General features: G+C 31.8%; 1 protein-coding gene across 2 annotated transcripts in view; it reads right to left on the bottom strand.

Annotated features, from left to right (window-relative positions):
• Positions 1–14,974, bottom strand: part of LOC126741597 (myosin heavy chain 95F) — a 205,661-nt gene that overhangs the window by 24,314 nt on the left and 166,373 nt on the right. For both annotated transcript variants that reach the window (XM_050448084.1, XM_050448085.1), the window contains exon 19: positions 13,848–14,023. In XM_050448084.1, coding sequence (XP_050304041.1) covers positions 13,848–14,023 — 176 coding nt within the window. The remainder of the gene's footprint in view (positions 1–13,847; positions 14,024–14,974) is intronic.

Here is a 14,974-nt window from a genome sequence, read left to right as displayed (position 1 = left end):
TCTTAAAGCAGATTTGAAAGTATTTTAACCTGTACTAGATATTTTCTGTGAATATTTCTTAGCCATAAACTATGTACATAATAACTTTTTTTGCAATAGTTTCTCTTTTATATATTATTTATTTTTATAGTCTTGCCTTAATTCATTTTTCATAATGGAATTTACGTTTTCTTTAAAACCTCAAAATGATTAGCGTGCATAATTTTAAAAACGTTTGTCAAAGCTAAACCTAATTGTGGAAAAAATTAGTAGTCGAGTTTGATTGCTCAAAATGTACGGTTCACTGAATTCTTAAAAAAACGAAAATTACATTCTTACCAAATTTGTTTAAAAACTTGTTTCTTTTTACAATTCGGTACCTAATCGAATAAAAATTGATTTGGCCCGAAAACTGTTCTTTTTATCTATATTAGCAGAAAACCCATCTTTTAACGGCAAGATTTGGAATATCAAAAAAAATGTATATATACTTTTTTCAATTTTTTTTTCAAGGAGTCAAAAAAGTTGTAAAAATTTGTTAATCTAACCATGAAAATAGAATTATACAGATATGTCTTTATGGCTTATTTATTAATCAACGTCCACGCAATAATACAACGTATTTTTAAAATTATTAAAAAAAAACATAATTTTTAAAGTTGTCATTCGAAAGCTGTAAATAATTTTTTTTTTCTTTCAAGCTATTCAAACCCGGCTGATTGCTCACTTATTTAGGAACACCCTGTATGTGCAGGTACAGGGTTATTCATGACATACGACACGGAATATTATGGCTAAACTACAGGGTAAAAAAATATAGAAAAAATTGGGAATATCAGAGGCGTTCCAGAAGTATCTTTTAAAATTATTTTCATGATATACAGGGTGTTTCAAAGTGCATAAACATAACAAAATTAGGTTTTTTTTAATGGAATACCCTGTATATTATTAAATTTTTGGATTCTAAACCGAAAATAAAGGTACTTTTTTTCATTAAGGTTTACCCAGCCTAAACATTACAGTTTTCGAAATATTTTCTGTTTTGTGAAAATACTGAGACAATTTCAATAAAAAAATACATGTGTTTTCTCTTTTTTTACCATATTTGCACTTAGGAGCATCAAACTATTAAATTTTACATTTCATTAATAATAGATTCATAGTTTAGTTTGTTTGTTTTGTTTTGCAATTTAGGTTTATATTAAGGCGAAAAAAAATACCAGCAAGTCCTCGCACAGCGTACTAGCCCTTGAGGGCTTATATATTTACTGCCGAACCAATGTTTATTAAATTTACTTTGTATTTCTTTTGTTATATTCCATTTAAAAATAAACATTATTATTATTATGTTCAAAAATTAGGTTTAAATTATTACAGTTTTAACAAGGCAATAAGTTGCTTAATTTAAATGGAACACCCTGTATTTTATATCACCAGTAAATGTGCCAATGAAATCTTTTTCAAATTTAATAAAGTCTTTCTATACCTAAACCTTTTCATTTTTATAAAAAATAGCAATACTTAAAATGCGGATTTTTTAAACTTAAAACATATTTCTTAGTAGGCGATAACAACGTCCCTACAATGTCCAACTATCGAATGTGAAAAAAAGGATTTTTCATATATTTTCAATACATTGCTGTTATACTAGACGTAATACGTCTTGTGGCAAATTATTGAATCCGTAGCTCCTTTAGAACGCGTTTTAGAAGTAGCGATAAGCGTATTTCTATATTTTACAGAATCAAAGTATCGAATATTCACATTCGTTTTTTTGTACCGAGATTACATAAAACTTGTTATATTTGTAAATTTACACACTATCGAATATGACACATTTGTTAGTTAGACACTGCAAATATTAAAAAATCTTCAAAATCTTGAATATCATATTGAATGTGCCATATTCGATAGTTAAATATGGGAAAAATCATGTAGGGTTTGCAATTAATACAAAGCATAAAATCGAATGTGGCACATTCGATAGTTACGCTTTGGAGAAAATGCATATTCTTTGAAATTAACGGATGTCATTTTATACAATATTTCATATTCGATAGTTGGAGTTCGTAAGTATTAGCAGAGTATACGAACGTGGCTTCATTAATTTATCGAATGTGCCACATTTCTTATTTTGAAATTGTTTATATTTTCTGAGTTGGCGCTGAATCCGCAGCTAGTTTAGTTGGCACTGGTCCAGGGAACCACGAGTGACTATACTTAGATTTTCTTTAGCACGTGTTGTTTGCCGCCTTTATTGCAGAAAAAATGTCAAAACGCTAAGAGCTAAGAAAAAAAAGCTAAGAAAAAGCAAAAAAATGAAGTAAATGAAATGGAACCAGTTATTGACGATCATTTTACTTTCATTGATGGTGTATGGTTTCAATATAAAAGAATGAAAACAAACACATTTTAATGAAACGAAACTATAACGAGGACTTTTTGAAATTAGTGGCTATAAAAAAAAGAGGATATTATCAAACAACTCCTTATAATAGACTTGCCATAACCGATGTAAAAAAAAGAGATCTTTTGTCAATGTGCTCACAAAATTTGATCCCAAAACCCTACCACCAATACTACTACTCCCTATCAACATCAAGCGAAGTAAGGGACTGTCTACCAGAGCCAGATGCTAATGAAGATGAAAATGAGCCCGAAAAGATTTAAAAAATATTTCTAATCGTAATTTAATTTCATGTTTAAATTTCCGTGATAATAATGATTCTTCTATCATTTAATTCCATATTTTTATTTTGTTCTTGGTTTTGTTTTCTAATGTGTTTAGTGCTTATAATAAATAATTTGTATGTCAATTTTTGTTTCATTAAGTGACTTTTATTAAAAACAAAAAAAATAAATTTTTATAACACAAACAATCGAATATGTCACATTCGATTCTTTGAAGTAAAATTTTTGACAAAGCCGTAAATTGGTACAAATTTTTAATAAGATGCAAAGTGACGAAAATAAATTTTTAGCCTATAATAAGAAAAAAAACTATCCTAATAAAAAAAAACAAGTTGGCATATGCGATAATTTTTAAATGACAATTAAATATGCTTTTTAGCTCTCCTGAAAAGTAGGCATTTTCACATTCGACATTTGGACATTGTAGGGACGACAAATTGACGTTTCTATTATTTTCTTGTAGTTTTTTTATTGTTTTATTATGTTTTTGTATGTAAAATTAACTAATTTATGGCGGGTAATCAAGATAAGTTTAAATAGTTATGACTTTTGAGCTCCAATGACATGCAACAGTGCATCTATTTTCAACTGACCATTATAATACATTATACTTAAGAAAATTAAAAAATAACCATAACAAATAAGTTAAGATAACAATTACAAAATATGCTCAAAATGACCGTCGAATTGCAAATATCGACGCACCCCCTTTTCAAAATGTACAGCAACTTTTGACAGCATTTGTGAAGTAATACTTTAAAAAGCTTCTCTTATGTACTCTTTCATATTTTCTGGTGTAGTCAGAGAGTAACTTAAAAACAAAATCTTTCACATCTCCTATAAGAAAAAATTATGCGATGTCAAGTCCGGGGATATTGGTGACCACTCCATAGGACTACCCCTTCCTATCCATCGTTTAAGGAAATTATTATTTGAAAATTGTCTAACCCCATGGTGAAAATATGGTGGCGCTCCATCTATTTGAAGCCGCATAGCCACTTCTTCGAAGGCGTAGAAAAATATCCTCCAATAATACTTGAAAAACATTATTTTTTAAGAACTCCAAAAATCTTGTTCCATTTAAATTTGCATCAAAAAAATGTTGAATAATTACAAAGCCACCGATTATTCCTCCCCATAGATTAACAGACCATTTATGTTGGTTATGGACTAACGCATGCGAATTGGAATCGGGAGTAATGATGAAAATTATGTTAAAAAAGCCATTATTGTAAAAAGTGCATTCATCCGTAAACATTAAAAAAATCGTTATTATCTGCAACTTTATCCAAGACCCACATACAAAATTCAAGTCTTATATTAAAATAATTTCTCGAAAGTTCTTGGAGACGATGAATTTTATAGGGATGAAAGTGATTTCGATTTACTACCCTAAAAACACTTGTCTGACTAATGTTATGGTTTTCTACAATTTGGTTTTGCTTAATATGAGGTCTTCGACTACTTCAGTAATAACGGTGAACTCAATATCTTCATTTTCCATTATGGGTTTTCTTTTAGGCTCGTCTTGTACTCAACACTTTGTTTCTTTAAATTGAGCCGATAGTCTTTCAAAAGCGGCCTTATTTGGATGATTTCTATTGGAAAACCCTTCACTATAGACGCGATATGCCAACCAGCTATTTTAGAGACATTCACCAAGAATAAATACCATGCCAATACGTTCTTCTCTAACTTTCATTTTCATTAATCCATTAAAAAGCCGAGAATAGATTTTTTTTTAATTTAACGGTTTTTTACCATTTAGCTTGCTATACTGTCTTGTAGCTTATTTAAGTGTCTAAAGCATGATTTTAAGATTTTTGCAAAATTTATGTATAAAATAATAACAAAAAAAGATTTTCCCATAGGGGACCTTTAGGTCTTAATCTACTTCTTTCACATACTGAACAAAAATATAAAAAAATAGTGTATGAAAATTATATTTTTATCAACAATGACAATTTTGAAAACAATCTATGCGAAGTTCACAAAGGCTTGCAGTGGTAAAAAGATTGTCAGCAAAAAAGTTGTATCTGGATGTCTTTTTGTTACCCAACTCGGCAATCATTTGTAAGAGAGGTGCTGCCGGCTTTCCAACTATTTCTTCATAGTCTAGGTTAGATCTGGGATTTTTTCCTTGATACATTTCGTAGTTTATAAGGTATCCAGTTGGAGTTTTAAGGTACCAAAACTTACACCCAAGTCGAACAATTGTGCCATGGATGAATTGTTTAGACCCGTGGCGACCAAAATACCGAAGTATTGATTTATTATAAGACAGATTTTCTTCTGGAACGAAATGACTAATAAATTTTGTTTTTAAATGATCTATAAGCGTTCAAAGTTGTACATCTTGTCAGTTGGCTCAATCTTAGAATTATCGGCAAAATGATTATAATATCTGATATCATGATGTTTTTTATGTCATGTGAATTTTCCCAGTAATTTCTTCTGGAAGGTAAAATGTAGGTTAATTATTCCTGTGAAAACTTTTAATTCATCGATAAAAATTTTTGGGTCTGGGCTATTTTTTAGTAAAGCGTAATTGGTGGATTCGGTTATAATCTTCTGCGACAAATCAACGGAGAAAAACAGCTCAAATATGTCCACGCTACTCATTTGGCTATACTTAGAATAGCCGCTTGCTACAAACTCTTTGTTACTGGGTTTGTAAATCATTCTAAATAAATGTCGGTTCAGTAGGTTTTAGTTTCAAGGTTTATTTTTTAGGGTTTTGGGATCACTTCAGTCTTCATCTTCTACGCAAGTGCTTCCAGATGCCTGTGGAATAAGTTTGCACGACACTACAGCTTCATTGCATCATTTAATTGTTAGCAAAAATAATTTCAGCAGTAAACTTAATAAGCGGATAACTTAAATCATAGGATTTAAGTTATCCGCCAGTCATATATATATATTGACTCAAGCAACGCCTTCAATATGATCGATCAATACCGCATTATTAAAGTTCTGATTTCTGCGGGAATAAAGGGCAAGGAAATTAATTGGATTAAGTCATTTCTGAGCCACAGGCCTCATTCAGTTGAGATTAAGGGTGACAAGAACGGTATTGTTAATTATACATTCCAATCGCGTTTTATAGACGTAGATACCGGTGCTCCACAGTGCTCACTTTTGTCCCCACTTTTCTTTATTGTGTTTTGCAACAGCTTAAATGATGACATTGGCGGACCATATACAGTACTAGTCCAGTTTGCCGATGATAAATCATGCGTAACATCCCACAAAAACTGTCAAATAGCCTTATATCTTGCAAACTCTACAGCCTTACAGATGCAAAGGTGGTGTGAGTAAAATCAGTTAGTCCATGATTGAAACAAAACAAAATTCATTCATTTTCAAAACCAAAGGCAGACTTTGAAAATAATTGATAATAATGTGCCCCTAAACATCGATGGGATTATTGTATATGAATCGGACGAAACTAAGTTTTTGGGTCTAACTTCACACAAAAAATTAGATTGGCAAAGCCATGTTGATGAAATATGTAAAAAGATAACGTCGGCAAACTTGCTCGGCGCTATTTACAACTTAAAAAACATTGTCAGTAGGGAATCAATAATTCAGTTTTATTATGCATATGTACATATAACCGTATTATTGTATTACGTATAACCTATGGCATAATGTTTTGGGGATCTCAGGCAGAGTCAATAAAAAGAACATTTGTTATTCAAAAAAGAATTGTACGGACAATGTGTGGATCCGCTTTTCGAGAGCATGGTGCTCCTTTGTTTAAAAAATTAGGAATTATGACAGTATATTCTCTTTACTTGTACAGGGTATGCTGTTTTGCCTCCAAACACAAACATCTCTTTCAAAAAAACTGTGATGTAAATATTAACAGTAATAAGACAAGAAATAGAGTCGATTTTGCAGTGCCTAGACATAAGAAACCATGTATGAAATGAGTCCCTATTATATGTGTGTCACAATGTACAATACATTACCCAATGAAATTAAGAAGATAGACATCCTCATCTGCAACTACTATTGATTATTTGTGTACAAATTTAAATAATGTGTCATGTAGAGTACTCTCATCTGGTATTTCTGACCATGAAGCCATTCTCGCTAGGATTCCATGCAACACTGTATTTCCTTCATCTCATTATATAGGAAGAATTTTCAGCAGAGCAAATTTTAATGCTTTTTCTTCTACTACAGCTTTGGTTAATTGAAATGCAGTTGAAATGGCTCCTGACCCGTTTACTTTGTTATTTCATGTGCTATGTGACAAGATCAATCAGTGTTTTCCTAAAAAGAGGCTTAAAATGAAAAATAGAAAACCATGGGTACACCACCGCAGGCAGTACCACAGCAGGTCTCGGAACTTCAGCTAAAAACCTCCGTTTTTTGGCTAAGCTGTGCAAGTTTACAACTAATGCAAACATTATTCTTTATCATCAGAAATATCGTAGTCTATACAGAAAGACGATAAAAGCAGCTAAGGTTAAATATTATAGTGACCGCTTAAATATGTCCTCAAATAGGCAGAGAGAATGTTGGTCAATTATAAATGACTTCAGGCATTCTCACAAGAAAGTTTCAGAACCAGAAGTAAGACCAAATAGTTTAAATGATTATTACTGTAATATTCCTCATTTATTGCTCAAGGATGTGAATACTTGAGCATAATGGATGATATTGATCCTTTGCATTATATTCAACAAGTGTCAGTTCAAAATTCTTTTTTCTTTTATCCTGTTAGCCTTACTGATGTTAGAGATGCAATTAAAAGCTTAAAAAACCATAAATCAGCTGGAGCTGATGGAATATCATCAAAATTACTACTCCTTTTGCCTGACTCAGCATTGAATGCCTTAGGTTCTGCCATAAACAATTCCTTTCATAATGGCATCTTTCCAGCATGTTTGAAAGAGGCAGTGGTTATCCCTCTTTATAAGGGTGGAGATTTGAGTGAGCCTTGTAATTTCCGTCCAATTTCTATATTATCTACCCTCTCCAAGATAGTTGAAAAACTTGCAAAAATCAGAATTTTATCTTTTTTGCAACATAATTGCATTTTATCTGCAAATCAGTTTGGATTTCAAACGGGAAAAGGGACTCGTGATGCTATTTTCGGCTTTTTGGGAAGTGTCTATGTGTCCTTAAATTCTGGAGAGTCCGCGGCGGCAGTGTTTTGCGATTTATCCAAGGCATTTAATTGTGTAGATCATGGAATACTGCTGTCTAAGCTCAATAATTATGGCTTTAGAGGTGTAGCATTGCAATGGCTGGAATCCTATCTGTCTAATCGTACTCAAAGAGTTACAGTATCTGGATGTTTATCCGATTCCAGATCCCTTAAAACTGGAGTACCTCAGGGTTCAGTGTTAGGACCACTATTATTTTTGCTCTATGTAAATGATTTGGGTTCATTAAAACTGCAGGGCAAAGTGGTTCAGTTTGCTGATGATACCAGCATTTTGTGGAGTCCAGATTTTTAAGGATCTTAAGATTTTATCGGAGTGGTGTGCTGCAAACAGGCTTGTATTTAATGTGGGCAAAACCTTTATTATGGGATTTAAGTGTGACGTTCAGGGCCTTATGTTTAGTGAAAACTCCTCCTTGCAAAACAAAGAAAGCTGTAAGTTCCTTGGTATTACCATTGATAATCGCCTTCGCTTCGAAGATCATATCCTAAATCTTGCATCAAAATTATCCTCTGGATGCTTTGCAGTAAGAATGGCGGGGCATGAGCTGGGAGGGGTAGTCGTATGTTCAGTGTACTTTTCTCTTATTGAGTCCCACCTTCGTTATGGCTTGCCTTTTTGGGGTTTAAGCAACAAGGGATTATTAAACATAATTTTTGTGATTCAAAAAAAGGCAGTTAGATATCTATGTTCCGCTGGGTTAAGAGATTCTTGTAAACCTCTCTTTATATCTCAAAAAATCCTAACTCTTTTTTCTCTTTTTATCTTAGAAACAGCTACTCTTATTCATAAATGTCCTAGACCTCCCTCTAACACTGGTCATATGACCCGCCAGGTTAACGATTTTCTCTTACCAATCCCTACATCCTCCCTCACCGAGAACTCAGTTATATACCTTAGCAAAAAAATTTACAACCATGTTCCTTTATGTATCAGACAAATTTTAGAAGTTAAGAGATTCAAAAAGGAATTAAAATCACTTTTATTATCCAGGGCATATTACAGCCTTGACGATTTTTTTAATGATACCTTTTAACCTGTGCTCTGACATCATTTTAGTGTTTTAGTTTTGTTTCCTGTTAAATAATTTAATTTACTTCCTCTAAATTCTGTTTTATTGACAGCTTTACTTATTTTTTAATGAAATTTATCAAAAAGATGCTTTTTTTTCTCAATCTGTTTTGTTATGATTAATTTTGGTAATGTGTGTAAATTTTATGGTAAAGTGTTTTAGATGTTATGTTTGTTTGAAATTTGAAATTTAAAGTGAATTTGGATTTTTTTAGTTTTTAGGATGCTTGTACACAAGATTTTGTTGTCTTACGTAATATAGCACATTTTCTTTCTTTCTTTCTTTCTAGAGGGGTACAGGCAGTTCAAGCCAGTAGCTAGGACGTTTTTTGTTCAGCACCCTTTTTATTCAGTGGGTGAATACATGAACATAAGTCATTCAGATAAGCTTAATCTGTTTGGTTTTAACTGTCCATATTGCTAGCAGGTTTTTTTTTTAATATATACCTAGTTTAATAAGTCTGTGCCTGCTGGTGGAGTTAGTGTTAAGTGGTGCGTCTTTTACTTTTTATTTTACTTAGCTCTAACTATTTTAATTTTAAACTTTTTAACTTAATCTTAATTCTACGTAGTACTATCCTTAAATCGACGACCTTATATTACTTATGTAATCAAAAGAGCAATAAATGAATTTGAATTTAAATTTCAAAAACATTTCTGTGGTCTTAAGCAATATGCAATGCTTCCTAAAGGGTTATTCCACTGAAATAAAGTGTTGTTTATACTAAAATTGTGATGCACACATATAAAATAATGGTCAAATTCCCACAAGACAGTCTAAGCATCTTTTTAATACTGATACTGATATCATAAATAACAAAAAATAAACATGTATTTTAATAAATGTAATTTTTATAAAAAAAGTGAAAGTTTAAGTGTAGGAAAATCTTATTAAATTTGAAAAACAATTCATTGTCACATTTATTGGTGATATAATATACAGGGTGTTCTATTTAACTTAAGCAACTCATTGCCTTTAAAAAAAAACTGTAATAGGTAAACCTAGTTTTTAAAGTCCTGTATAAAATAGTAATTTCCTCAGTGCAAATATGGTAAAAAAACAGAAAACACATTTTAAGGCATTTATCATTGAAATTGTCTTAATATTTTCACAAAACACAAAATATTTTTTAACTTTAATACTTAAGTTGGATAAACCTTAATAAAACCTACATTTATTTACGGTGTAGAATCGAAAAATCAAATAATATACAAGGTGTTCGATTTTAAAATGTATACAAATAATATACATTTTAAAAAACATAACTTTAATATGTTTCTGCATTTTGAAATATCTTGTATGTCATAAAAAGATATTCTGGAACGCCTCTGATATTCCCAATTTTTAAAATTTTGTAGTTTAGTCAGAATATTCCGTGTCGTATGTCGTGAATAACCATGTATATGTAGGGTCGGGGCGAATAACGATTAGGGGCTATTTTTGATCAATACTGAAATAATAGCGACGTCACATAGCTTATTCCAAATTATAATTCAACTATAGTTTACTACAGCAGAGAAAGTTCATAGTGCTCAAAAAAAAATACGTGTAAAGATACAGCGTGCGAAGTGTCTCAAGATACGTTTGTAACAAAAGGATATAATAAATTTGTGATGAATACGACCATGAATAAATTAAGTAGTGACTTGGATCGTGATCCGGTGGTTTGTAGTAATATCAAAAAAAGAAAATAACTAATGTTTTGAAAAAATTATGTGAGTGAAAAATGTGCGAGTTAAACGGTTTGAAAACAATTTCTTCAGATAAGCGCCAACGTATAATTTCCTATTTTAATCAATTGGGAGATGTACAAAGTATTATGGTCTTATCACTCTCATACCTGTTGAGACTCGTCGTAATCGGAAAAGGAAACCTGATGCTAATTTCCATACTTATTGTTATTGCTACAGAGTTCGATCTCGTGTTGAAAATAAGCTACAAGATGTTAGTGTTTGTTATAAAGCTTTTTTGTGTTTGCATGGTATTTCTGATCGTCGTGCGCAAACATTGAAGACAAATCTTTACGAATTTGCTGACGCTAAATTAGAGTGAGAAGAGCACAAAAATAGGCCCCACAGGTTTACTGCAGTAACTAAAGTTATAGAATTCATTAAAGCACTCAAAGGAAGAAAATCAAAATATTCCATAAGAGATACTTCAAAACAGTATTTGCTTAAGGAGCTGATATAAAAAAACTGGTTTTGAAGATAATTGAAAATAATTAATCAGATATGATATAAAAAAAGAGAACTAAGTAAGTTATACCACTTTTCGATAAATTTTATTTAATTATTGTTTGATATATTGTTTGGTTTTCCAAGAAAAGATACTTGTAGTACTTGTAACATTTTGAAGAGTGAAATAAAAAATAACCAAATGTATGAATGAAGAGTCAAAAATAATAATGAAGAAACTCGTTAAGCAAAAAAATATTGAAAATTGTACCAGAAACAAGAGACAATACTTATAATAAAAGTGCAGTACGACAGGGAGCGGATGACTTCAATGTTAAACCATTACTTTTTATACTTCTTTTTGCATTCTATGGTGTGTCAAACTAACCGTTTCGATAGTGTGGAAGTCACACACTACGCACCAAAATTAACGCATAATCTTAGAAATTTTTTTTTGTCCTTCCAGTTCATTTTTTGTCTTTCTAGTTGAACTTATAATATATTTATAATATAATTATTTACATATTATAAATAATTAAAATAAAAATACACAATGGGTTCTCAAAATTTTATACCAAAAACATAAATCAAATAATTCTAATACAAGATATATAAATTGTGACAAAAAAAATCAATAATAGGTACTTCCCCCTCTGACGTTTATAACCGTTTGACGGCTAACGGCCTTCATTAGGGTCCTTATTTGATCTTGGTCTATCTGACCCCAAATTTCTACCAATCTCAAATAAAGGTTATTCAAGTTGTTTGAGGGTCTTGGCAACTGTCGCAGTCGTCTCCCCATGATATCCCACATGTGCTCTATTGAATTCATATTCGGGCTTCTGGCTGGCCAATCCATGGTAGCGCTTTGGACTTCTTCAAGATGGTTCCCACTATATTGCACTGTGCATATCGTTCTAACACCATCGGCCTTCGGTACACTCTATTACGTCTATCGCCAAAAAAAAAGACAGTATCTGGATTTATCGCTAAACATAACCTGTGCCCAATCTTCATTTTTCTAACCAACGTGTTCACGAGCGAATTGTAGTCTTCGTCTCCTCTGCTCTCCGGTAAGTAATGGACCAGTAACTGCTCTAGCAGGCCTTGTATTGGTCTTCGCTAACCCTCTCCTGATTGTGTTTTGCCTTATTCTAAAATTCTACTGCTGCAGGATCTCATTTTGTGAAGAAGTGCTAGTCACAAACTGTTGCCTCAAAGTACGAACTCGTAGAAATCGGTCTTCATCAAAGGTGGCAACTCTTCCACGACCCTGGCCTGGACTTCTAATGTTGCTACCCGTTTGTGTAAACCGACTCAAAACTCTGAGATGGTTGACTGTTCGACATTAAATCTTTCAGTAAGCTGAAATTGGATATACCCTTCTTTATGGAGAGAAACAATGCTAACCCAGTCAGCTTCTGACAAATTGCGGTTTTTTCGTTGCGGCGGATTCATTTTGCCAGAACTCAATATGTAAATTTAAAATCACGTCAAATATCGAAACTTTACTAAAGTAAAACGCATAAAATTCTGAATGGCGAAATATCAACATAAAGACTTTTTCTTTTGTTTGTTTTTTTACACTAAAGAGGTATGCGTTTGTTTATAATTCATCGAAAATCTACCGTCAATAGCCAGTTTTAACAATACATGTACTTCTATGGTTTCAATAAATAACTAATAAATATAAAACATTTTTTTAAATTATGCGTTAATTTTGGAGTGCAGTTTATTTCCAAGGGGTCATTCCTACTTGGCATGCGAAAAGGATATGAGCCTTGTTAACTCAAAATCATATACCTATCTAACAACTGGAGGGAAATTTTAAGGAATAGCAGAATTAAGCTGTCACCTTTCAAAGTCATTAAGCGGGCCAATGAAGTGAAGTTTCCGACTTGGACAGAATTTCTTCCCCAGTCGTATATGCAGAAATATCCTATGCCGTCAAGACTAATTAGGGTTTTAAAAGTTGATAATATGTCTATCTTAAATAAAGTCTAGTCTCTTTTCGAGTAATTTCAAAAAATATTTTTTTAACTACTTAAAAGCTGTAATAGTTCCTAAAAACAGAGAAAGAAACATTTTGGACGAACAGCCTTGAAGAATCAATATGATTTTATATTTTACTCACTTCCTGACCAACCCCGAAGCAAAATAATTCTGTGATGGCCTAGTATCTGACTCCATCAAAGAAGAGGCGAGCGACACTCGCTTACGGGCGATTAATTAGCGAAATTCGCTGATTAATCGCTCATTGATTAACTAAAAAAAAGGTTAAGGGTCCATACATTTTTCAAGAAATCAATTATTTTTGGATTCAAATAGTTAAATAAACCATATTTTTGGTTAATATAATTAATAGTCACTTTTTTTATAAAATTTTAATATTTTTTGTTTTATTTTTGTTACCCAAATTCACAACATTCCACTTTAAATATTAAAATCTGAATACTGACAAAATATACCATCTGAACTTTGATCGTTATTCGCCGCGACTCTTCATATATTATCTAAGTGTAACATATTTATTTTGCCAGATGATATGGTATTTTTATATTTAATCTCTGTGTTTTTTTATGCCTATTTTTTTAACCTATCAAGGTAAATCAAAGCTTGAGAAATATTTATCTAATCAAATTTTTTAGATAATTTTCCTAGAAATCTCAACAATCTCTCACCTGAACGTCTATGTACAAAACGTGAATTAATTTATATAATTACTCATTATCTATGTTACATAAAACTTACTTTCTTACTAAAGGTGGACTGTCTTCAATTTGCCCATTACTCTCCTGCGCTAACCTAACCGCCAGCTCTCTGTCTTGCCTCTCCTGTTCCAGTTGCTCTTGATAAAGTCGTTCTTCTTGTTCCATTCGCGCCTGTTGAATTTGAAGTTCGGCTGCAAGCTTTTTATCTGCTTCCTCCTTAAATAAAACATAAACGTACATTAAATATCTCTACACACACATGCTCCCTTAATGCACACAGATGATTATAATTATACGAGAGTTCCTCTTAAATTAAGTACCACGACGCACAGTATTGCAACTTATAGGGAAATCAGGACAAAAATCATTATCACTAGATAAAAGTTAAACTAACCACTTTTAAATTTTTATTTATACATGGACACTTTAACCAATAACATTAAATCATATTTTAAACAAAAAAGTGCATTGGTCTCTCTATACAGGGTGAAACAAATCAGGACAAAAATCATTATTCAACTATAAGTTAAAGTAACCATTTTTTTGGTTTTATTTATACATGGACACTTACCAACAACCTATCAAATTATAGTTTGAATAGGAATTGATGTCTTTATACAGGGTGAAACAAATCAAGACAAAAATCATTATCTAATTAAAAGTTAAAGTAACCAATTTTTTGGTTTTATTTATATATAAATACTTTTACCAACCATCTATCAAATTATACATAGTTTGAATAGAAATTGGTGTCTTTATACAGGGTGAAAAAAAAAGAACTTATTTACAACACTAAACATCTTCGGGTACATTATCATTTTCTAAAAGTAGCGAATCTGTTTCTATATGGTCATTTAAATATCCCACGTTATGGGTTTGTTTTGTTTTTTGACAGATTTCTAAGATAAGCCAAGTTAGGGTTGGAAGTTATCAAAAGGGTTCTAATGAGGCCTGTATTGCTTTGAATTCTCGATACTTTTCGTGTGTGATGTAAACGAATTTTTCTAAATTCTTTGTGTCTGGCTTCGAGAGCATCTTCTGCAGGCTGCCCTACAGGGAGTTCAAAAAAGCTAATAATTTCGCAACCGTGCGTTAAAATTTTATGAACAGTACTAGGCATGTAGTACCATTTATAAAAATTTAAATAAATGCTCCTAGTATCAATAA

Source organism: Anthonomus grandis, chromosome 10 (assembly GCF_022605725.1).
Source record: "Anthonomus grandis grandis chromosome 10, icAntGran1.3, whole genome shotgun sequence".
Lineage (NCBI taxonomy): Eukaryota > Metazoa > Arthropoda > Insecta > Coleoptera > Curculionidae > Anthonomus > Anthonomus grandis.
Note: the sequence above shows the minus strand (reverse complement) of the source record. Positions and strands in the feature narration are given on the sequence as shown.